This window comes from Alexandromys fortis, unplaced genomic scaffold, assembly GCF_014885135.2.
Source record: "Alexandromys fortis isolate MF-2015 unplaced genomic scaffold, M_Fortis_MF-2015_v1.1 scaffold_22, whole genome shotgun sequence".
NCBI classification, from domain to species: domain Eukaryota; kingdom Metazoa; phylum Chordata; class Mammalia; order Rodentia; family Cricetidae; genus Alexandromys; species Alexandromys fortis.
The window spans coordinates 10880526-10906788 of NW_026067900.1; the positions used below are offsets into that span (position 1 = coordinate 10880526).

Below are 26263 nucleotides of genomic sequence, written 5' to 3' on the forward strand. Positions count from 1 at the left end.
CCTGCCTATCAGGACACTGTGGAGCGGGCCGAGGCTCTCCCTAGCCATGATTATCTGGGTCACTTTCAGATAAGAGTCAGTGCCTCACTAACAAAAGCCCCCACCTCCTGGGCTACCCCAGCACTGCATGACACAGATTCCAAGCAGCCACCACCCTTCACTTCACGGGTACCTAGGCTCCATGCAACCCCAAGCAGTTTTGCTAATATTGCCTTAGCAGCATTTAGATTTGGAGGGATTTTATTTCTGAGTATCAGCACTAATCTTCCTTAATCCTTTACTTTCTGTCTTTCCAACAACAAAACTAGGACCATGTGGACTTAAAAAAACAAAACAGGGCATAAATATGAGTAAACAGTCCTTCCACCTATTGGTATAGATATGCATCTTTGCCGAGAATATTTTCAACTATGCTAAGCACAGTATACACTCTATATCATATCCAATTATAAGCTAAATAAGGGACTGGAGAGATGGCTCAGCAGTTCAGAGCACTGGCTTCTCTTCCAGAGGTCCTGGGTTCAGTTCTCAGCACCCACATGGTGGTTCACAGCACCATGCAATTCAAGTTCCAGGGGATCTGGTCTCTCTGGCATTCGTGGGCACTGTATACACATAGTGCACACATAAACCCATACACATAAAAATAAAAATTTGAAAACCAAAAAGAGTTTCCCTCAAAAACCAAAGCAAAGAAAGATGTCAAACAATCATGATTTGATTTAAGAAAACCAAAATCCTTGCTCTACATAATCACTCATGGACTTATCCCCAGTGTTTTCCTGATGGAATGAACCTGACTGGCGATGGCCTGGCAACAGAAGCTCTAGTTTCTTTCTGTCAAGGGCGCACATGGAAGTGCTGCCATGGTGGTGGTGGTGGTGTGTGTGTGGAGGGGGAATAGCTATCCAGAACTAACATGTACGGTGCCAACAGTCACACCTGGAGAGGGAAAAGCGGAGATCTGATTTCAGAGATATGTTCACGTCACCCCACGGGTTTATTAGAAAGGTGGCAAACCCGTCTACATCACATTTACATCGTTTTAGAATCACTGGTGGAGCGGTCATCTTACCCACCCATCCAGCACCTGTTACTTCCGTATCTGTTTTGACAAACCAAGAACGTCTACTGATAGGAGGAACGTCCTTTGAGTCAGAAAATTTCACTTACTGGGCACCATCAAATGCATTTTAAGATTTTTTTAAATTATGTGATCGATGTGTGTACAGAGGGCTGTGTGTGCACGGATGAGTGCAGGCTCCCCCGGAGCGGGAGCTGTATCGGTCCATTGTGAACCACCTTGACGATGGGTGCTGAGAACAAAGCTCAGGTCTTCTGTAAGAACAATACACACGCTTAACCACTGGGCCCTCTACAGGCCCATCAAACGCATCTTGAAAAGCTGCTTTATACAAAAGTTGAGTCTGTGTTGTACCATGTTTCTGAGGTTTGGATCTGAGCACCTCCACCTGAAAGCACAGCAGGGAGGAGCCTGGAGAGAGGAGGGGCTGTACAGGGCTCCTCTCACACCTCTTCACACCAAGTCAGTCCTGACCATCTTGTGGGCAACATTATGATGGCACACAGAAGACTGAGGCACCCTGCATCAGGAAGAAGCAACGCCACAGTCCAAACTGGTCACACTATCAGGTATCTCAGGAGCTCGCTTTTGCTGGAAGTTTCCCAGCAATACATGAAAACCATTTCTTGATCTCCAAGGCACACAGTCATCTCACCTCCTTAACCAAACCAAAAAGCACTGCGAATTTTACCACTGTGTGCTGTTAAAAATATGACAGACGGGATTCTATTCAGTTGTAAGTAAACTTGAAATTTTCAGGTGATGGACGGAAACAAGAAAACAGACAGCAAGGTAGCCCAGAAAGACAAACGCTGTATGTTCTTTCTTACTTGTGGCCCCTGGCTCCTCATCTTCAGATGGGAGTGTACAAGAGTGAAAAGTAGATGGGACCATGGGGTGGGGAGAGAGGCAGCTCTAGAATGCTCAGTAGGACACAGGTGCTGTGGAGCTGGGATAAGTGGGAAAAATCGTCATTTAAGTGGGGGATGGGGGGATGAAAGGAGGAGGAAAATAAGGCTAAAGATGCTCTAAAAAGCCACAGGGGTCCACTGACAGCAGTGGCGGCAGAAGCCGGGCTGGCCCCACCAACGGCTGACTAACTCGGATCCCATGCGTTGAGTGGGTCCACCCCAACATCTACCCCACCCAGGAGCTCCTGTAGCATGTGAAGGAGCCAGTCCTGCAGGAGCAGAGCTGCAGGCCCATCATGACTCTGACAACAGCAAGATATCCGAGACGACTCTCAGCAATGGCCCAGTTCATCCAGAAACCCTGAACCAGACCAATGTCTCATTGCAACGGATATTTGTGTGGGGTGTGTGTGTGTGTGTGTGTTTATATATGTATGCATGCACGTATGTGACACCAACGTCTACTGCCACTGCGGCGAAGGATGAGTCGGTGGAGAGGTGGGAAAGACGGAGAAATGGAATGGTGAGTGAGCGGTGGAGGTGGAACTAGAGACGAGACAGCAGGGAGAGGTGAGAGAAGCCTGCGGTCGAGGGGAGAACATGCTGTCCAACAGGGCCAAAGGGGAGGGGTGCTGCAGCCTGGACCCTGCACTCAGACTCGGTCACAGCACCCACCACACACACACACACACACACACACACACACACACACACACACTGCCCAGCTGCCCCATCACCCTGGTTATAAGCAACAACACAGTGTCCAAGGTGGAAGAACAGATCATTTTCTGGATTGAATCTCCTCAAAAGACCTCTATGGTCCATGCTGCGCCTGAAGGACCCTTCAGTATCCATGGTACACTGCCTCAGGCCTGCTGAAGCCCAGGGATCTTCTGGATGTCCATGGTCCTACAATAGCTGGAAGCCGTGTTGATGTCCCTGGCCCAAGGTACCACTGAAGGCCGGCCATTCGGATGTCCATGGGCTGTGCTTCCACTGCGGGCTATATTGATGGGAGAGGCCTGCACGGCAACCTAAGGCCACGATGATGTCTAGGTCTGTGCTGCTGCCAAAGGCCATGTCTGGGTACGTGTTGATGTCCATAGCCCGGATTACCTCCAAGGGCCATGTGAATGTCTGTGGCCTGTGCTGCAGCCTGAAGCAATGCTGATGTCTCTGCTGTGCTACCACTGGGGGACATAGAGATGTGAGTGGCGTGGGCTGCCACCTGAAGCCATGGTGATATCTGGGTCCAAACTACCACGGAGGGCATGTCTGAGCCCGTGGCCCTACTGCGGTAGAGGGCCATGTTAATTCTGTGGTCTGTACTGCCACTGGATACTATGCTGAGGTCCATGGCACACGGTGATGCTGGAGGATCATGCAGATGTCCATGGTCCATGTTGTCTCCAGAAACTGTGTAAGTCCATGATTAGTGTTCCTGATGGCTGCCAAGAGCAGGGGAGTTGTTTCTGCCATGGCATTGATGACTGCAGACTCAGTTGAGAAAGAGGGACATAAAAGGCTTCTGTGACAACCCCTACCCTTCCTCAGCCCCCTAAAAAAAATAGTAGCCTAGACAGAAAGCCACCAAAGAGACTCTTAAAGACTGTGATCGGGATGATGAAGTGTTGCTCTCTACATTGATGGTTTCTGGCAGGGGAGCAGGTGGGGCAGACTCAGTTCTCTTTAAGGGGCTGCCCACCAGGAGTTTGACCATGCTCTGGTGAGTATATGGGCAACACACACTGAACTTTTTTTTCTTCTTTTATTGGCGGGGGAGGGGGTGTAACAGGAAGTCCAAAGGAGGGGGTGCAAACCTCGGAAGACTGAAATGAGAATGCTCAGGATTCATGATGTGAAATTCCCAAATAATCAATAAAAATACTATGAAAAAAGCCGTGGTGGAAATTATTTATGTTTACTTAAAATATGTGTATGCATAAAGGCATGTACACACACACACAAACTATAGTTTAAATGCAGTGACTCCACTTGGGGTGATAATACTCCCCCAAGAGCCATTAAAAACAAAACCCCAAGTGCTAGGCATGTAGCCTTACACTTACCATTAACATATATACAAATATGGCTTCCAGCAACTAAAAATAAAGATCTGGACATTATAAGACTCTGCAACCTCAGGATGAAAGGCATTCTTTTGCCTGAAAGGCTTAAATCCTGGTCTGTTTGGTTGAGATATTTTATTATTAGCTCTCAATGTCTTCTAAATACTGTGTCTGTTATAGTAATTAGTACTTAATATATTTTCCTTTCAAATTAACCAGGCTAGTTATTTAAAAACTTGAGACATCACTTGTCCCTCAGCACACTTGGGTACATTAGAAAAACACACGTTCAGTCACTGTCCACAGAAAGATCACAGTAATCATTTCCTACCACTGAAATCTTGAGAGGACAGACCCCAGGATGGGGAGCCACTGGCACGGCCATTTCTTATCTTACATACACTACAATTTACACAGAAAAGACTTTGCCCAGAGACTTCTGAATCTGGACAAGCCATCCTCAATCAGAGAACAGCAGACTAATTTGACACCACTACGCGCTTGCTTCTCATTAGCAGCTCGCTTTGGAATGTGCTAGACCAAAGTACAGGACCTACCAACCCACTGCAGCACATGCTTCTCCAGACTGCTGGGGTTAAGAGTGGACACAGCCCAGGGTCCACGTCAAGGCCGTCAGACACTGATGCCAAGGAGACAGTCTCTTCCCTCGACTCCCATGACACATAACATAGCATCTGTTCCCACTCACAGTGAACAGCATCTCATCTCTAACAGAACCCACAGAAGAACGTGCTACTGAGGAGCCCAGAGAAGAGGCACACACATTTAGTCCCAGCGCTCGGGAGACAGAGACTGGCAGATACACACGTTCAAGGCCAGCCTGGTCTACAGAGAGAGTTCCAGGACATTCAGAGCTACACGGTAAAACCCTGTCTAGAAAACCCAAAAAGAAAAGGAGAAAAAAAAATGTGCTGATAGGTGCTGCTGGCCAGGGCAGAGACTTTAATCAAATTCTACATAATTCAGAGTCCATGGTCTGAATTAGGAGGCCGGGAGAGAGGATTCGACATGCATCTGTCTATCACTTCAGTTAAAGGACACTGTTATCAACAAAAGCCACCAAACATTTTTAAGACTTTTATAAACATGATAATAAAAATTAGATGTTTTGCTGGTGGTGCACGACTTTAATCCCAGCACTCGGGAGGCAGAGGCAGGTAGAGCAAGTGCCAGGGCAGCCAGAGCTACACACAGAAACCCTGTGTGTGGGGGGAGAGGGGGATGCACACCCTTAACATATATATTAGTCTTCCTAGTACTAATGATAGTCTCAATTTACTATATGATGTAAATCATAACTGCTTTCCAAGAATGAACTGTATGAAGAAAAGCTAAGGGACAGGGAAAGAAGCTGAATGTCTCACACAACTGGGGAGCAAAAGGCCAGGATTCACTGGGAGCCTGCATTGCAACTGCTCTTCTATGCTGCTTCCCACTCTGGAGCTGGTGAATGACCCCTGTGAACTGGCAATACATATTCATATGCATGCATGCATGCATGTATGTATTAGAAGATATGTATCTTTTAAAATCCGCATGCTCAGCAAAAAGTTCTCCTTCCATTCTTGTTCCCTTCTAATACACCCTCACAATTACTCATCAAAAGACATTTTAACAGAATCTTCCTTTATCAAGGACAAGAAGGTATGACTCCAGTCTTTTTAAAAAGATTCTTTAAAAAAAAAATTACGTGTATGTCTGTGCCTGCCGAGGCTGCAGAGGCAGGCGGCGGCATCAGAGCTCCTGGAGCTGGAGTTCCGGGCGGGGCTGGGTCCTAGGACAGTAGAGCGCTACCACTGAGCCTTGTCCTCAGCTCCCAGTCTTTTCTTCTTCTTGAAGATTTATTCATGTTATGTGCGACTGGCCTGTATGTCTGTAATGTGTATTACGTGCATGTCTGATGGCCATGGAGATTAGAAGAGGGCACCGGATTCCCTGGAACTGGAGTTAAAGATGCTTGTGAACCACCATGTGGATGCTAACAACTGAACCTGGGGACTCTGCGAGAGAAAAAAGTGCTCTTAGCCAACGAGCCACCTTCCAGCTCCACCATACAATTTGGAGTAGAAACCTGGCATCAACCGCACGCCGCCACACTGCACTGTTTTCCTCACTAGGCTCTGTCTCCTTTTCTACCTTGTACAGACTTAATTTTTAAGACAGTATCTCACTACCTACACAAACCTTAATTTTTAAAATCATTCCTCATTAACAAACAGCTCATCTTTCAACTTTCAGTCCTGACAAGTTCCGTTTCTCTGCAGTACTGCTGGGGTGGCCTCACTGTCCTCTAGGGCTGGTGGGTGAGAAAGCTAAGGAGCCTGCTGGAGGAACAGGAAGCCTTGCCTCCTGCAATCGCTCCTGTGTCAGACAGTTGAGAACAGCGGGGCAGAAGTTACTCTAAGTCAGAATGGGGGCCGACTGCATTTTTAGGATTCTATTTCAAGTGACTGAATGAGTGACTATTTTGAGAAATTCACATTTTTTGTAACTGTTTTAAATAATACTCTTTTTAAACCATTTTGGTTCTCCCCCTCATTTTCATCACCAAATCATCTAGAAAACAGAATAAAAAATACTTATATCAAACAAATGACAATATACTGCAAAATCATAAAAAAAAATAACCTACAAGCATTTACAGTTGAGTGAAAAAAAATATACTTTTGCTGGTGAGAGTACTCTACCAATAACCTATGCCTCCAGGCAGGCCTCTAACTTAAAAAAGCAAATATATATATTTGCTTTTGAAACAACATTTTACAGCAATTTCCAGGCTTCAAAAAGAATATTTAATATGGTAACAGTTTTCTCTAAGGCTTTTCTCTACTGTCACACCACAGCTAAGCAGCCTAGCACCAGGCTTTGTCAGCCAAGGCCTCAAGGCTTGCTTAGTTCAAGTTCACTGATATCAAGGTCACTGGCTCCAAGGACAGCACAGACAAAACCAGATCCATGCGTTCTAGCTCCGTCTGCCAGGGAACCTAACTAAGGCCTGCCAACTCATTCTATTTCTACCACCAAATTATCATAATTACATGTTTACCGATAAGAACTCTTCAATGACCCACGGCTGTGCTGGGAACTACACTAGCTCATCACAGACAACTCTGCTATTCTAGGCACGCTACGCTTCAAGGAGAAATTTTAATTAAAGGAGCAGGGAGCACGCTTACGCTGACTTCTTTTTTATAGCATTTCAAGTAACATGACTGTTTCATGGAAAATAGCATACTGCCCAATGCTGGGCTGCAGGCATCCCAAGTCTTTAGCATGCCCTGCTAGTTCCCCAGGGTCTCAGTCTCCTCCCACCCTCACCTCCAGTCTGCATCACCTGAGCACTGTAAAGACTGGACACGTTATTACTTGCTCGCCAGGGGTAAGTAACTGGACTAGTGACCTCAGAGCAATTCATCAGCTATTAAATTCTCTTACTGAAGTGTATAAATCCTATGTTTTTAGCACATTTTATTCACAAGCTATACAAATATTATTATTACTAGTTCCAGAAAATGTTTATCCTTTCCAAAAGAATCAAAGTCATTCTTGTATGAACATGTTTTTAATTCTCAGTACCTATAACTAGAAAATTTCATTAAAATTCTATCCACATTCTTCAAACTTGTTCTACCCTTCAGCCTCTAGCAACTACTGCTTCTTTTCTTATAGACTTGACTGTACTTGCTTCTCTGTATAAACAGAGTCAAATGGCATGTGACCTCCGGGGTCTGGCTTTTTTATTGTTTTAACTAAACATCTTTTCAGGGTTCGTTCATGTAGCAGTACTTCGTTTCTTTCATAGCCGTTTATTGATTGATGTACATTTTGCTGACCATTCTCTCATGGATCCAAGTTTGAATGGTTTCTACTTTGGGGGTATTATGAAGAATGCTGCTATGAACTCACCAACAAATTTTTGAATGGACATGCCTTTAATATGGCTAGAACAGCTGAGCTCTGTGGGAGCTAAGTTCAGCTCCGGGAGAGAAACTGCCCACACTGCTGCAAAAGCGCTGCACTGGTGTACTTTCCCACCAGCAGGAGGCAAGGTCTCAACTGCTCTAACTATGCAAAGACACTTGCTACCGTGTACCTTCCTGACAACCATCCCTAGCAGGGGCAAAGTGCAGACGCACAGAAAGACTCGGGACCTAAGACACTAAGACCCTGGGAAGAAGGAAGAAACAAAATGTGCCAACTGTGAGAACCGTGCAATTTAAAGACGGCCGTATCTGCAGGGGAAGACTCAAATTCTCCAGCTAACCAACCATGCACAGCACAGAAGATGCTGACTGCACGCAGGGTGGCCGGTGCCCGCCTTGGGAGCAAGGGTGCTGCGGTGGCGGCACAAGCACTTGGGGAGCACCTGCCTTGCTGCAGCTGCCAGCAACGCCTCACCCTGCTCCCGACTTCCCTGGCTGCACACAAGTCCGTTCCCTGCTGCCTTTCACTGCAGGCCGGAAGCAGCTTTAAGCTTCCTGGCAACAAAGGCAGAGAAGTAAATGTGAGAAATGTCAGAACTGTTACCAAAGCGAGACAAGCTTCCCATTCTTCTGGTAGATATCTTTCTCTAAAAATAACCGCTTTTCTCCCTCACAACTCCTTATATCAGAAAAATTAAGAAGTATTAATAGACAATACTTATTATTCTTCATTACAAAGTTTTATGGCAATAGAAGCTGTGCTTTCCGTAGTTTCTTCTTCAGAACCACTTTTTTACAGCAGCTGAGTCCAGAGCACTGCACAGGGACAGGCTAACGCGGTTCTGGTGGAGATTCCAGGACTCCTCATCCAGGACCTAGAGGTCTCCTTGTACTGAGGAGTGCATTCGGTGAGCTCTGCTGTGGTGTCCACCCAGCAGGGAAAGAGGAGTGCTACCCAAGATGCCTGATGTAACTGGAGTCCTGATGCAGGCGCATGCACTGATTACAGACACACAGTCGAACACCCATAGACAAAGAACTGAAGCGATTACAGTATGGGGAGTAAGTGGCAGGTCAGGGAATCTTCAGGACCGGGATCTACTTCACCTCGGTCCGCCATTATGGAAGGTGTGGCAAAGAGAAAGGCTTTTAACCTTAACATGAAGAATAGACTTCAGCCGGTTTAGAAAGAGAGGGTACCGGACAGACTTGAAAATCCATCTGTCTGAAAAGCTTTGGGGTTTTCTGCTTGGTTTATACATGGATCTGCAGCACAGTAAAATCTGCACACTGCATGCCTGCAGATACACATGTTAACAAAGGTCTGAAACTGCAGGGCCCAAGTTTAACTAGAAACGTGTGTGTGGCCAACTTTTCAAAAGTAGAGCTAACGGACACAAAGATCCGCAGAGATCACTCAAGCACTGGTTCTCACGTCCCAGAACAATCTGGGAAGACTTCAACAGAACCTACTGAAGCCCAGAAAAGCAAAGTTTGAGAAGCGCTGCTGTAGAGCTTAGATAACACCCTAACAATCATTTAATAAAGGGGGCTCTCCACACACCTACAGTAGACCTTTACAGTCCTTGCATTTATTATTTTAAATATAATGTCTTATATACCAATATATTGCTCATATTAAAAAATACATAGAATGTTATGGGACATAAAAGAAAATTATACATACATATGTGTGTATATGGTTATACATTTGCACATGCATATGATTATATAGCGCACACGCACACACAGTTAAGGCAGGTCTTACTTTGTAGTCCTGGATGTCCTGAGACTATGTGGATCAAGCTGGCCTGGAGCTCATACAGTTCCTCTGCCTCTGGGACTAAAGGTGTGCGCCACCATGCTCAGCTTTAATTTTTTTTTTATTAAAAATAAGAAGCCCTACAATGTACGCTGCTACACCACCACCCTTCTCTGCTCCAAAGAGTACTAGCCTCAGCTTCCGGCTATAAGATAAGAAGGCCGCCCTGCAAAGGCAGGTGCATTTGCTAGGTCACCACACCAGCTTCTACATTTCCCTCTAATTATGGAAAGGTCTTTGTTAAGGTTCTGTTGACAAAACTGCCATCTTCCCTGAATGTTTTTTTTTTTTAATTTTAAAAAAGAAAAGATATTATCTTTCTGCATTTCACCTACCAATCCCAGTTCCCACTCCCTCCATCTTTCCCCCACCCCACCCTTCTGACTGCTTTTATTAAAGGAGTGTGAACAAGGTATTTCTTAGTTATTCTTATTTCTTCTCTTAGGAACGCTCTGTTCAGAGCCATAGCCCATTGTTTAACTGGGTCATTTTCTTGACTCTTTGCTTTCTGAGTTCTTTGTATATTGTGGATATTGATCTATCAGCTGTATAGCTGGCAAAGTTTCTCTCCGCTCCCTGAGCTTCGTTTTCACTCATCTGATTGTTTCCTTTGCTGTACAGGAACTTCTTAGTTTCATGAGGTATCACTTGTCCAGTGTTGGCCTAAATTCCAAGCAAATGGAGTCCAGAATTCAATTCCCGGCATCCATATCAAGCAGTTCCAGGGAGCCTGATACCCTCTTTTGCCTCCAGGAACATTTACAAGCACATGGCACACACACACACACACACACACACACACACACACACACACACACACACTTTAAAAACATAACTTCAAACAAACTAGATTTCTTACAAATAAAAAACAGTACAGTTTATAACCATTAAGATTTAGGAACAGCTGGGCACTGGAGAACGGCTCGGTGGGTAAGTGTAGACACACATGCTCAACATGATTAAGAATCTGAATTCCAGAATGTAAAAAGCTGGGTGTGGCCAAGTGTATGCCTGTAACCCCAGTGCTGACAGAGGTGGAGATGGAAACCTCTGGGGATTGCTGGGCACCAGCTCAGCTCCAGGCTCCCTGAGAAACCCTGTCTCAAAGGAATAGACTAGAGAGTGACAGAGAGGGGGGACGCCTAACCTCCACTGTCCTCTGGCCTCCTCACACAAGCCGCTGTGTATACAGAGGAGCACACACAAACGAAAGGCTGACTTTCATCTTTCTTGACGGGATACGGAAGGAGTGGCAAATGGTGCTGCGTCCCACAGCTGTAAAGGCAGAGGGTGCGGCTGACAAGCTCCCTCGCATCCCCGGCACCCACAGACGTCCGTAATAACTTACTTCCCGATATTCTCTGGCAGAGTCTGCAGTGAGATGTCATTTACAGAAAGACACGTTAGGTTCTGTAGCTCAGGAAAGCTCTCTGGCAACCTACGACGACGACAACAACAACGTTAATTCAAAAGAGAAAGGCAGTGCACGCTGAGTGTAAAGACAGACTTCTTCCACACGGTTGGTGGCTGCAATAGCCTCCTGCATCCCCTTTTATTATGGAATACCTGCCTTGGCTTCCTATATATACTACACCTGTAAGCAGAAGCAGCCGGCTCTGTCTACAGAGGGAAGCACAGGCCCTGCAGATACTGACAGAGGGATGTGCAGATGTGCACGGCCTCCTAGAGAAGGTGCTGAGGCGTGCTGGGCGTTCTAGGAGAAAGAAAGATGCTGCTGCTGCTGCTGCTGCTGCTGCTGCTGCTGCTGCTGCTGCTGCTGCTGCTGCTGACACTGGAGCCCAACCTCCGAGGATCTGGGGGTGGCACACACCTTTAATCCCAGGGCTCACAGGCAGAGGTAGGTAGGTCTCTGTGAGTTCCAGGCCAGCCAAGGCTGCACTGACCACAGCTTCACTGACCACATCGCAAACAAAAAAAGAGTTAAAATCCCAAGGAACAAAACAAAACAAGAAATCCTGCTGAGAATGAAAACACTGCCCTGATTAGAGAAACTGCAGAAAAAAATTTAGCTAGCCCGTGGGGTTTTAAGCCACCGGACAGCTGCAGCTCAGAATGCCCAGAGCAAAGGATTACTCTACACTGATGGGCTGCAGCCAACTGCTCTGCTGTCTTCTTCTTAATTCAAGATGTCACTCACTTAAAATAACTTTATCTTTCACTACGCAGTCCATACAAAAGCACTTTAATGTCTCAAACTCCACAAAATGGTAAGGAGTTGATAAAAAAATCATCACTTAAAATTTACAAAGAACGGAGGCAGGGGGATCTCTGTGAGTTCAAGGCCAGCCTGGTCTGCAAGAGCTAGTTTCAGGGCAGGCTCCAAAGCTACAGAGAAACCTGGTCTCCAAAAAAAAAAAAAAAAAAAAAATTCTAGTTTCAATATTCCTAGTTACCCCGTATTTAGAAGGAAAATCATGACTCAAGATGAAAAAATTTTAACACATCTAAAATGATCTCCCCCCTCTCTTTCTCTCTCTCTCAGCGTGAGCAGAACTCTGACTTTAGTAGTGAGCTCTTGATCACTATACTTGTCTTTTCTTTTGCTAGGTATGTATTTAAAAAAAAAAAAAAAAGAAAAGCAAAAAAGAAATCCTGTATTAATGTTTGATATGTAATATAAGTTAATTCCATAATTCAAAACTCAAAATCCAGGTACCAAGAACAGGGCATCAACAGGAATGTTTTATTACATTATTGGGAATCAATTGCTGAAGATTGTTACTTATATTTCAAAAGACAAAACTTATAAGGCCTGTCTGGAGTTTTGTCCGGCGTATATAATCTTAATAATTTTTATAATCTTAAAAATCCCGAAAATGTTCCTAAAGCAAGTGAAATCTTTAGCTAGCTGCTCTGCCTTTCTGCCAGCTGCTGGCTTAGGTAAGGGTGGCACATACGAGTACCTGCAGCAGGATGAGGGGCAGAAACCGGGTGAGGAGCTTCTACCGCTCTTCACAGTAGCTGCAGGGTCTAGAAGTCTGCTCATCTAGCTGAGGTTCCCTCCCCAGCCATAAACTAAGTGTGCCAAGCTAAGCAATTACCGAGTCCCCTTCAGCTCACAGATAACATCTTAATTCTTAACATCAGGGCACCTGCCAAACTGAAATGATCCTTTTCTCTAAGGATCCTGTCATAGAGGAAGCCAGGATAAAAAAACGGGAGTGAAAGCCTCAAATAACCTTCGGATGATTGTGGAGACAATGTTAACAGGCATGAGGAGGAGAAAAGGAGAAAAGCAGAGGCGATTTAAGTGCCTGAGTGGCTAGGTCTCCGTTGCAGCAGCCAGAGCATCCCAGCTTGCCAAGCCCTATAAGCTGCCTTAAAGCTCCGCTAGCTGCGCAGTTCAGTGAACGCCCGCTGAGCACTTCCTTCGAGAATTACAGCTGGGCTGGAGACACGATAATAAGAGAGAAATGCGAGTCACTTCCTCATGTCTGTGGGGGAGTCTTTATTAGGACAGCTTACATGTAGATGTCAAGTGCTATGGGAACACAGTGCAGAGAGGGTGCTGTGGAAGACCAGGGGGCAACAGGGACAAAGCAGGGTGCTCTCCCAGGCTGAAGGAAGGGGAAAGATCACAACTGTCGGGGAGGGGGGCTGGGAAAGGAACTGGAGTGTTTCATGAGTACTCAGAGACGGACAGGGCAGCCGAGGGCAATCAGGGTAAAGGCCGTTGAAGCACACTGTAGCTGAGGAGGCCCTCAAAGACCTGGGGGAACACGCACGTAAGGGGACAGGAAACAAGAGAGGTTCTGAGAAGAAATAACTGTGTGAAGGTTACTAGGAAACAGGATACAGCGTGAGGACAGTAACGAGTTAAAAAAAGGTATTAGATTTATGCAGCATAAGAGATTGTTTTTTTTTCAAGTCATAATTGATAAAAGTATCAGTCACTGAAATCCAAAAGAAAGAAACCAGAAACACCATGAAAATATCTAATTCTGGGAAATGAGATATGGGTGAAACAAAATTAAATAGGGAATTGTTCCATACTCAGGGAGTCTCAATTTTAACGTCAATAAGATAAATCCAGCTCAATTTCAAAGGCAACAGCTATGTGCAGTGCCTTGAAAAATCCTACAAATGGACTCACTGGCCCAGAGAAACCTTTAGAGCACACACCCAAGAGTCGTCTCTGCATTGCCGTTGGGTACCAATTCATTTCCCCTGGCAACACAGGCACCTGGAGGCAGGAGGCAGTGGACTCCCAACTCAGGTGGGCCCCAAGGAAGGTCACGACGGTGTTCCGTGAAACCCCAGGAGGGGCGGCGCTGCACTAAGTAGTAAAATGGGCAAGGGGCCACACTCAGAATGAGAACCCTAAGAAAACCCCACAGCTACTGCAAGAGTAAGGAAATAATGGTGTCAGGAAGGTTTCTGTAGCTGGGTGGTGACAGACACCTTTCGTCCCACCACTTGGAAGCCAGTGGCAGACAGAACTCTGTGAGTTTGTAGTGAGCATAGTCACAAAAGTGAGTTTCACAACAGTCAGAACTGTTATACAGAGAACCCTGTCTTGGGGGAGGGAAGGTTTTTGTGTGTGTGTGAGTATGTGTTTTTGAACAGAAAGCTGATGATGTTATAAATGTTTCATTACTGCAGTGTAAAAAGTAAGATTTCTCTGGCTGGGTGTATAACTCAGAAGAAGATCTCGTGCCTAGTAACTGTGCAGCCCCAAGGTCAATAAAAGGGAATCGACTTCCTGGGTAAACACACGGGAATCTCTCTGGCCTCAGTCTAATCCTACAAGTCAGGAGATGAATTGGGAGCTGATTTTTATTTTATTTTTTACATTTATTTAGTGACACACACACACACGTGCGTGCACACACCACAGTGCACATACGTGTGACATGTGCATGTGTGAGGCCAGAGGACAGCAGGACAACCCACAGGAGTTAGTTCTCTTCTACTCCGCGGTTTTCAGGAACTGAATTCTCACCATCAGATTTGCTGCCAAGTGCCTTTACCTGTTGAGCCACCTTGTCTACCCAACTGAGAAGTTTTTAAGCTACACGTCTTCATGCTACTCAGAAATATGTTCTTTAACTCCTGCTTTAACAGTCCTCACCAACTCCTTGTCCTCGGTCCTAACAATTCCATCAATACCAGTGTGCCCTCTTCCACTGCATATATCAACACACTAAGAGTCAATCCTATTTGGCGGGCTAGCGCCCCCCCCCCAGGTTGTATTCCTTCCCCAGGCTGTCAGACATGCTACCCCGAGCACTGAAACTAGGTACGTCAATTGGAAGGTTACCTGGTGAGGGGGTTTCCACTGAAGTCAGCTACCTGCAGGGCTTTACAGAAGGAGATGCTTTCTGGAATTTCGGGAATATCTAGAGGAGCAAAGAAAGATCAGCAGCACTGTTAGCGTTTTCATGTTTAGGACTGAATACAACCACAGAGAGAATCCAGACGCTGTGACCTCATTCGGTGTGGCCCCGGCTTGTTGGAACTATTCTCCTACATGTCTGCAGAAAACATGTTCTTTAAGGAAGTGCATTAAAGATGTGCCTGTAGTGAGGCTGAGACAGGAGGATCACATGAGTACAGGAGTTGAGGGCTGTGATGCGCTATGCCGATCAGGTGTCTGCACTTAGTTTAGCATCAATATGGTGACCTCCCAGCAACAGGGGACCACCAGCCTGCCTAAGAAAGGGTGAACCGGCCCAGGTTGGAAAAATGTATGAGCCGGGCGGTGGTGGCGCACGCCTTTAATCCCAGCACTCTGGAGGCAGAGGCAGGCGGATCTCTGTGAGTTCGAGACCAGCCTGGTCTACAGAGCTAGTTCCAGGACAGGCTCCAAAGCCACAGAGAAACCCTGTCTAAAAAAAAAAAAAAAAAAAAAATGTATGGGCTCAGTGAGCACACACCCTGGGTTTAATTTTTTAGCTGACATAATTGGAAAGGTGCCAACAGTTGATTTGGCTGGTAGGCTGAGATGTGAATCAAAAGACAGTCTAGTGTGAAATAGCTGGAGCGGTCTGATATGCCTTGGCTTGGTTTAGATGAAGACACTGGAAGACTGGAAAGGATTTGCTGCGTAAAACCTAAGCCTCCACAATGGGGACAGGGGTTGAGGGGGCAGAGAGGACAAGCTCTTCACTCGCACTGCAACAGACAGGCTGTGAGAGGGAACCAGCAGGCCGAGGAGCTGTCACTGCTTCTCTCTGTAGGCCACACCTTACAGTGTTGGTCGTGGCTGTACGAGGGGACAACTTAAATCCAATGGGTCAAACTGAATCCCAGAGCAGCAAGGGTCAAGAGGCGGTATTGAACCGCCAGAGGCAAGGTGAGCTCACTCACTCTTCACAAGGGACAACGCGGGCAGAGCAACCTTCATAATGGTCTGATTCGTGAAGACCTTTGGCACTGGGTAATCAACCATGATGCTCCCTGAAGTGAAACAGACATTAGGCCTAAGCTCCTGCTTTAGCTATATATGCAGGAAAATCGTATGCTAAATGAACGGCTGTCTTGAATTAAAGCAACAGGCATTCAAGGCACCTTGACCAATTTCTAGACTTCAGCTAATTTATAGATCAGAACCCCTTGAATGAAGGGAGGCCATGTCCCCCTGAGGAAGGGCCCCACTGCAATAGTGGGGAGGTTTACTATTCTTCCATCTTTCGCTCCCATCCTTCCCTGTTATAACTGGGGGAAAGGAAATAACCAGACCTGTCAGAGCCTATTAGACAGTGGCTCACAACACAACTGGCTCTGGGAGCCCCTGAAAGGGTTGAGGTTCTCAGGCAGGTGACAGGAGGATCACAAACTGTCGAGCTGTGACTCCAATGGCAGCTGTTGCAGCAGATGTCACAGCGCCATCCTCGCCTGAGCAGATATTGACCTCACAATGCTTTAATCTCAAGACCTGTTCTTAAGGACCAGGAGAAACAATCCTCTCACTCTTCTACCTCACGGGTATTATTAATTCTCCAGCCCGGTGCCACAACTCAGTTCACGGGGATTTGATCATTTGTCTTTTCCACATGGCATCCAAACAGTCTAACCATGTTGATGACATTGAGCTGACTGGGTCAAGTGAGCAGGAGGGAACAACCACTCTGAACCTATAAGTAAAGAATGTGCATCCAAATATGAGTAAGGAACTCACCAAGGCCAGCTGGCCTGGGTCTGAAAAAGCCTGGGATAAAACCGGACTCGCTGAACATAGCAGACAAGGAGGACTACTGAGAACTCAAGAACAATGACATTGGGTTTTGATCCTACTGCATGTACTGGCTTTGTGGGAGCCTAGGCAGTTTGGATGCTCACCTTACTAGACCTGGATGGAGGTGGGTGGTCCTTGGACTTCCCACAGGGCAAGGAACCCTGATTGCTCTTTGGGCTGACAAGGGAGAAGGCCTTGATCGAGGGAGAGGGAGGAAAATGGGAGGCGGTGGCGGGGAAGAGACAGAAATCTTTAATAAATAAATAAAACAAAAAAAAGAGAATAAAAAAGAATGTGCATCCACAGATGGAAACCAAATCCAACCAAAGTCCAAGGGCCTTCCGCCTCAGTGGCATTTCCAGGGGAAGAAAAAGTGGTTGTTCCTATCCCTTCCCACTGCTGAGTGGGGCTCCCTGGATTCTGGAGGCAGCACGCCCTCCCTCTGCTGTGTTACGATGGCCCAAACACCACGGGACTTAAGTGTGGCCCAGAACAGAAGGCAGCTCCTCAATGGGTCCCCACTGCTGTGTGGGCTCTCCTGCTGCTTGGTATCTACGACCCAGCAGACCCAACAGTAACCGAGGGGTTGGGGGCAGACAGAGATGGTACTGGGCACCTTTGATGGCCGCCACAGTAAGCCGATGCAGGCACCACCCAGAAGTGGACAGCAGCAGCATTGGAACCCTTTTCTGGGACAACTCTGAAGGGAATTCTTCATAATGGGCAAATCTTGGCACAGTGCACATGACTGTATGCTTTGCTTAGAAGGAGAAACAATGTACACATAAATAGAGATTTGTGAGCTGTGGCCATGTAGCTGAGTGGTGGGAAATTGCAAAGACACGGCGTTAGAAAACTGGTGAGAGAGACAGCTAAGAGAGAAGTATGTGGATAAATCTCTCCGACTATGCAAGGGACGTGGAGATATTTGTTCCCCGTGCAAATTCTGAACAGGTTACCTCAGCAGAGGAAGCAATGAGCAGTACATAGGACGGCCCAGTCTATGGACAGTAGCCAGCCTCTTCCCTGATATCCCTGTACTGCCCAATGGCCACATGGACAAAATGGCTACGGTGACAGGGATGGAGGCCATACAAGGCTTTAACAATGTAAACAAAGGTAGATCTGCTACTGAATGCCAAACATGTCAGTTACAGAGAACAGTACCAAGTTACCAGAGAGCATCATTCCTGGGGTGATGAGCCAAGGGACCTGGTGGGCCTTGTCCTAACTGGAAGGATACCACATACTTCCGGATGTGAGTTTGCCGTCCTGCACACAATTCTGCCCAAATGACCACCCATTTACTTACACAATGCCTTAGCACAGTCACAGGACCCCATACAGTATTGCTTCTGAGCAAGGACTCACTTCACAGCCAAAGAAACAAGATGGTGGCTTGACAAAGCGGTGGGATGGCCTTTTAAAGACACAGTTGCAATGCCAATTAGGTAGCAACAGGCTGGAGGCCTACAGCGGAATTCTCCAGCAGGCTGCATCAGTACCCACTATTGTTTCTCCTCCAGCCAGGGTTTTGGGGTCCTGGAATTAAGGGGAAAAAATGGGGACGTGCCATCACCCTTGGTGACCCACTAGCAAAAGTTTGGCTTGACCTCAGGCTCTGCTGGCCAAATGCTTTGATTTTCAGAGGGGAAAATGCTCCCGCGGGAGGCACAGCTTAAGTGGAAGCTGAGACTGCTTCCTGGCCACTTTCAGCTCTGATACCTCCGAGTCAACGGGCTGGAAAATGAGAGTGGATAGGATGAGTCACCCAGGCTATCGGGAGGAAACTGGACAGTTTCTTCACGGTGTAAAAAGGTGTGTCCAGAGCAGAAGATCCAGTATGGCATCTCTTGGTGGCACAGCATCCTGTGATTAAGGTCAGTGGGAAACTACAACTCAGAACAACTCAGAACAGGCAAGATGACAAATGACCCATAGGAATGAAGGTGTGAGTCACCCCTCCAGATAAAAAACCAAGCAAGACATGCTGAGCTGCTTGCTGAGAGTGAAGGAAATACAGAATGGTTATTAGGAAAAGGTAGTATAAATACCAGTCAAGGCCAAATGACTAGTTACAGAAATGAAATTCTAATTGCCGTGAGGGTTTCTGTCCTATTTTGTTAATAACAGTATTTTTAGTTAAGTGTAGGGTAGTTGTATCATGTTAGGGAGAATTATGGCCGCTATTTTTTCATTTGGAAATTAAGCATGACATAAGCAGATAAAATGAAGTATCAAGCTGACAAGGGGTGAACTTCTGATGATTCATCTTGATTACCAGCATGGCTGGGTCTAGATAAACTAAAAGACACACTCTGGACAGACCACTAAGGTAGTGCCTAGATGTTGGAAGATCTTCCCCGAGTGGGTGGCACCAGACATGAATCGGTCTGAGGGAAAGCAATGATGCTTTTGCCTGCGTGCCTTCTCTCCCTGCCTATGAATGCATCTACCTTGTTGCTGCTACTGCTGGCATCCTTCACTGCCATCAGAACCCAGCTTCTTCAGCCTTCGAGCATAAACTGAAGGCCAGAGGCTCTCCAAGAATCCTCCAGGGTTTCATCACCGGATCACAACTGCTGAGGCATCCATCCTTGTGTACTGAGCAAGCACCAGGTGCTCAGCCTCTCCAGTGTGCATCTGGACAATGCTGGACTACCCGACTCAACTCATGTAAGCCAAGCAATAAACTCCCTTTACAACACACACTCACTCTGCTAGTTCTCTTCCTCTAGAGACCTGACGAGCACAAGATAACAAATTTGCCAGTTATTAATTGGGTAGGAGACAAAGATTCAGAATACATAAAGAAATCAAAACATTAAATAATAAAACTACAAATAATCCAACTAAGAAGTGGGGAAAAAAAAGCTGGCCAGACAGTTTTCCAATGAAGTAAACGTCCAGTAAACACAGTGCTTGACATCGGGGAAACGACATGAGAACAGCGCTCAAAACTCCATCTCACGCCATCAGGGCGAAGCAAACACTGTTGGTGAAGATGGGCTGGAGGCTCCAAGACCCTGTTGGCAGGGATGTACCTGAGCCCCGTTACGATAAAATCAGTCGAGTGGTTCCTCAAAATGCTAAATATAGGACCTCCATAGTCTCCAGTTATCTAGTGCTTGGGTATTCACCCAAAGGCGTCAAAGTCAGTACACAGGCTTTCCGTATTTACAGCAGCGCTCTTCCTAACAGCCCAATCACATAACCCGTCTACACGCCTACCAATGCAGAAAACGCAGCCTGCAGTCTATAGCTTCAGCCTGCCGTAAGGAGTAGAATGATGCCGTCTGTAGGAAAAGGATGAACTAAGAATCATAGTGAAGTAAGGCAGTGCCATGGAGATAAGGGCCGCAGCAGTTCTCTCTTCCGTGGATTCTATGGGGAAAGAATATGGAGGTGATGGGGTGAGGACTAAACACGGTGGACAGGCCTGTAACCCCAGCATCTGGGAGTCTGCAGCGGAAGATCACAAGCCTGAGATATATGGTAAAGCCTAAGATATCGGGGAGACATAATGGAACTCTGCCTCAAAATAACACAAAGATGGAGGGCGGGGAGTAAGAAGTGGGCTACTAAGGATGTGGAAGGGGGAAAGGAGAACAGGAAAAGGAAGGTGGATACAACCAGCGTGCAGTACGTACATGTGCGGAAAAGGAATGAAACCCATTACTTTGTACAATTGTGGCTTCTAATTTAAAAACTGAGAGAAGAGATAAAAATACACAAATCTATCACGTGATTAGCACTACTGTGTAGGTAACCTAGGCAGCTGTTAGATGCAGGCCTCCCTCAGTCTGAGAAGGGCTCGTCAGCCTGGACGGACCACAACAGTCTCTTCCTGTACTACTTTAGGTCTGGATGTGTGGGAAAAGAGGCGCCCTTGTAACTGCCATAGGGCAAGACCCAGAATAAGCATGTATTTACATATAAAGCTTGAGACATTTAGTATTATTATATCCTTAGTAAACTAATACTTAGCATTAAGATTTTCATCAATTCATTAAATTCCATCACCTAAAACTTCTAGTTTTCAACACTATAAAAGTAAAACAAAACAAGATTTAGCCTTACTTTTTATAGTTTATATTAGCCATGTCCACTTACAGCCAAGAATACAAAACCAAAATCTCTCTCAGGCATTTTGTAAGTATCAGATTTTGTTATTTTATTCCTCTTTTCCCAACGTTAAGACAACCTTTAATTCCGATCCACTGCAAGCTATCATCATCCCTGAGTCTGAACTGCTTTTGACTAATGGGTTTTAGCTGTCTTGCAAGGACCATACCAAATCCACCGTTTACCAGCAAAACAGTTTCTGTGGCTGGGAGGGAGACTCACATCAGTGCTGAGCTCTGTCCACAAAGCAAGCAGACCACCATTGTGGCACTGTTTGCTGGAGGCTGCTCACACAGACAGAGCCTTCACAACAGATACCGGTGCTTAGACGTGATTTCATCGAACATCAACCTCCATTCGGGACGTCCACTTTTAACACAGGCTGAGAGGTTCTATCCCACTCCAGCCCAAAAGCAGTGTGTAAGCTTAGTTTATGGGTTCTTATAAGGAATAAATAGGTCACCATGTCCCAGAATTATCAAAGTAGACCTAGACCCTCTCTTGGTGTTCATGGTACCAATCCACCACCACATTAGGGACGCCAAGCAATGGAGTCAAGCCAGGCTTGTGGCACTGTCCTGAGCACGGGTGTCAGTTCTGGCTTCAGAGCTCAGAGCCCTTCCCTTTGTGGAAGACTGTGGGCAGCCTACTTTGTCTTTCGTGGTCCATTACAGTTCAATGAATAAACAAATTGCTCCCAGGCACTTCTTAGTCCATGTAACAAATACTGAGATGGATAGTAGCAGACCTATTCAGAGACAGAGAAACATCAAATAAATGACCCAAGATCACTCCAGTGGCATCTGGAAAAGCAGAGTTTTGGATCAGTGCCTCTGCAAGGAAGACACAAAGGTCCCACTGAGACCTGCAGAGCCACACTTGAGACACTCCAGACACACTAAAGGATTACAGACAGCAGAGGAACGGACACAGAGAAACACAAATACTGTCTGCAGAAATGGGGGCGGGGGAGGAGTGTGGGAGACAGAGGAAGCAAGAGTGAGCCCCGTTTTAAGAATGCAGAATCCTTAAAACTGGGGGTCCGTCAGGTAAAAGAGAAAAGAACTGAGGAATAGCCAGAAGTCAAGAGCCAACAGCACCACTCAGAGCATGGTTCACACAGCAACATTAACAGGAAAGAAGGGCGTAGCTATAATCTGGTTCCGAGGAATAAGCTGTTATCTTTAAAAGCAATGTGAGGAGAAGCCAAACCACAAAGGCCGAGGAGGCAAACATTGAGGAGGAAGGAGGACAGTGTAAAACAGCAGAGGCCACACTCTAGTCTCCAGCCCAGTATTCCCTGGTGGGCCAAACAAGAAAAACGGGGAGAATATGGTAAGGTTTTTGCGCCATAATGCTGAATGAGTTAATAAGAAAGGACTGCTGTTTAATTTCAGACAATATCCTCACTGGCAGGCTTCAATCTGTCTCTTACCAAAATGGACACCCTATGCTGAATGCCAACAAAATGGATAGACAGACAGATAGATAGATAAGATATGACAGACAGACAGACAGATAGAAACCACAGCTATACTACTCACGAGGCTAGCATAAATCCCATGAGCACACAATCTGAATGTAACTTTGGGCAGTATTTTCAGCCAGTCTATGTTTTGCCTAAAGCTGGTTCCATGGAGTAAGGGGTAGAATTTTCCACATATGGAGTCAAGTTTGGCACTAAGAGTTTCTAGTATCAGATTTCCCAACGAGGGATAGCAACTCACACAGAGCAACTTGCTGGACAGACGATGGTGAAGGCAAGTTCACCTGCGCCAGGACTTTGAGTGGGCAGGGAGTTCCCTAAGGCCACACGCGTCAGTGCAAACTGTACTTCTGCCACCTCTCCTCACAGACCCTGAGTGCTGCTATGTTACCCGGACTCTGAGCACCCCTGACTGTCTTTGCCTTTCACACCAGTTCACTGGTCCCCAGTGCTCTAAACCTCAGGTTCCAAAGCTTTGCTGAGCTCTACCTGCAGCGTCATCCGGTCCCCAAGACTGTGCGCCAAGTTGTCTTCAGCAGGAGGGAGTCCCCGGCTGCTGCTGCTCCGTTCTGCTTTTCCCTGTGGACCTCTTTCCTGCTCACCTCTGCTTCCTATTGCTGCTTGGTCCACATCAAAAGGCCACAGAAAGGAAAGCCATGGGTGCCATGAAGAAGAAATAGCAAACTGTCTGCTTGGCTCCGCCATGGCGGGCTCCCACCATTATCACACCCCACCAAGCCCCTCACTCCTACAAGTCCCCTCGGTCACCTCCCATCCCGGTGCACTGGCACCCATCTCCAGTGCAGCACAGACAGTGCCTAGGGAAGAGGAACTTTTGAAGGGAATTCTAGACCTAAGCTTGATTCTCCAATCCTTTCTGGTTCAGAGCTACAGACCTATCTTTGTGGCCTACAGAAATAAAATCTGTGTTCAAAAAAATTACACAGACTGCATCTCCAAGTCTAAGAACCTGGAACAGACCATGCCTTCAACAAGCCTGGCAACTAGAAAGAGAGAAAGGGGCTTTTGTTTGAAGAAGGTACCAAGGTCCAGGGAAAAGTCACTCCAGGGTGTTTGGATTTTTTTAATTGAAAACTCTGAGCAGCAGATGGAAGCTCTTTCTCAGAAGGCAGCAAGAATGCAGCCACACAGTGTGGGCAGAGGGCATGAACATACAGACTTCAGAGCCTACCTATGTGAGAGGGCCAGAAGAGGAACGTGGGAGTGGGCTGGGGAGCAGCCTCCTGGGATGAGAGCCCCCAGCCACTGGCGAGGGGAATGGTAATATCCCACAATCTGAAGGAAGCGAGCTGCCACGATATGAGCCACTTCTGAGCAGAAAGTGGGCAATGTGTCTACTTGGCGATGCAAGAGGAAGGAGGGAGGGAGACAGGGCCATGCTGGCACCGAATATGGGTCCTTATTGTGCAGAAACCATAAATTAAGCCTCGGCCAAAGACAGAATTGAAGCACGACTCCAACAGCCAGCAGTGAAGAGAACAAGCGTGTGTAGGAGGCGCTCACAGGCTGCGGTGACACACTGAGCGCTGTGACTCTGGGGACGGTCAGTACATCATATTGATTCATTTAGTATTATTTACTACTAGAATAAAACAAGGTCCTTGTGTGCCAAACAGGCTGGCTGATTAAGACAGTTTGAATGCTGTGCTGCAGGCTGCCTGACTCAATCCTGTTTAAAAATACCCGGGATTGTCAAACAAGACTAAATATGAGTGTGTCTTCCAGTCTCCCTTTTGCTGCCACAGCTGTTCTTCTGGTAACTAGAGAGGAAAACTAAAAGCAGAATTGCTTCAAATGTTTCCATTTCCCATATTATCCCAAGCACTCCAGACACCCAGGAGGCAGCCAGCCTTGTACATACAGCACCAGTTCTGGGCATCCATTTCAGTGCAAAGAGGGCTGACGGACAGGCTGGGGCCTCACACGGCTCAGGAAGGAAGACAGACAAGCACCCTTCATAAATGTTATTTTGCGTACGTCTTGTACAAGTCGTGTTATAAAGTCCTTGCTAGGTGTGGAGGCACACCTCTGTAGTCTCAGCACTGGAGAGACTGGGACAGGAAACTCACTGGCTACATGGTGAATTCAAAGCCAGTTAGGATACATAGTATCCTGCCTCTAAGAGTTCCAACTAAGAATTCCAGTAACAACTATCAAAATAATTGTTACAGCTCAGCTTTTTCTTTCCCACAGAGTAGGCTTAAAAATGTCTGGAGGTACAAGGTTTTGTTTCATAAAGACAATATTAAATACTAGGTTTCACACAAAATCACAGAAAGGAAAGAAATACAGCCACTTGGCATTCATTCTACTTCTCTCCAAAACCAGTTATGTTTAAATATGCATTCATATATAATTTTAATTAAGAGTTATTTATACTTCAAGAAAGTATCACTGAATATCAAAAATGAAAGTTTTATTCATCAGAATCTTTACTTTTTTATCATCCAAAGTTAAAGCTTTTTGAAAAATATTCTGATTTAATATGGCTAAATATAGTCACTGATACTTATATATCAACTTCTCTAAAAAATTCTAATGAATATGTATTTTGATCCAGAAAGTCTAACTCCACACCCCTACCCCAGCTTCATCTTTAGGCCACAAAAACATTCCCTCCTCTGACCACACCCCTGCAGTGCCCACTACGCACACCCCTGCAATGCCTACTCCTCTGACTAGTCTCATGTGGCTCTCTTGCCCTTCCAGGTAGGTCACGGCCTTCCAAAGCCGAGTTCACCTGCCACCCCACTATGTGCAGTCAGCTGAGACTCAATCACAGCCTAAGGAGTCAGTCTAAGGATAAGACATACAGAGCAGGTAAGAGTGTGGGGCCAACCGTGAACAAAGTTCTGTATACGTGTGCAGAGCAGCCATGGGGCCCAGCCAGGCCCAGCCAGGACACTGACTCTCAACTAGTTCACTGGGCTTTTCTGAAGCACACCCCTGATGCAGTACTATAATCACTGAGTACTATAATCGCAGCAAGGGGTTTTCAGTCTTCAGACACAGACTAAACACCCGGTGAACAGCTCGAACTACAGAGTAAGACGCTACAGAGGGAGGGAAGGAAAAAGGAGAGGAAATGGGAGAGGGCGTAGGTCTTATGGATACCTCTTAAAAATACTGGAGCTTCTGGAAATAAATGGGAGTCTTATAGACACCTCTTAAAAATATTGGGGCATTTACCTTTAGTGGTTCTCAGGCCTGGCATATCAGAATCTCTGGTGCCACTGTCACCCAAGAATTCAAGAAGGCAGCCTACTGTAGGCCTGGGCACAGCCTCAAACAAGCAAGCAAATAAAACAAACCTACCTCACTTGAACCCATGACACAGCCAGACTCAGATCACACTGTCTGAGGAGCGGGGCACTTTCGCACGGTACCTTGCAGTGGCTCACTCCCATGCACAGTTTTACTGCACAGCAAAGGGATTTCCTCCTACCCTGACAGATTCCGCTCCAAAAATCTCTGCTGAAGGCTTGGTTGGACTGCCTGGGATGGAAGTAAGACCAAAGTGGCCAAGAAAGCTGTCCTGGAGGGAGTTAGGTGAGACCAGGAATGGTGGATAGAGACAGAAGATAGTGGGGGGGGGGGGGCAGA

At 46.4% G+C, this 26263-nt stretch overlaps 1 protein-coding gene across 1 annotated transcript in view; it reads right to left on the reverse strand.

The window, feature by feature from the left end:
- Lrrc1 (leucine rich repeat containing 1) overlaps positions 1 to 26263 on the reverse strand; it is a 110272-nt gene that overhangs the window by 25639 nt on the left and 58370 nt on the right. Inside the window, exons 3-4 of the mRNA XM_050124493.1 lie at positions 15112 to 15190; positions 11179 to 11268 (exon numbers count right to left, since the gene is read on the reverse strand). Of these exons, the coding sequence (XP_049980450.1) occupies positions 11179 to 11268; positions 15112 to 15190 (169 nt within the window). The remainder of the gene's footprint in view (positions 1 to 11178; positions 11269 to 15111; positions 15191 to 26263) is intronic.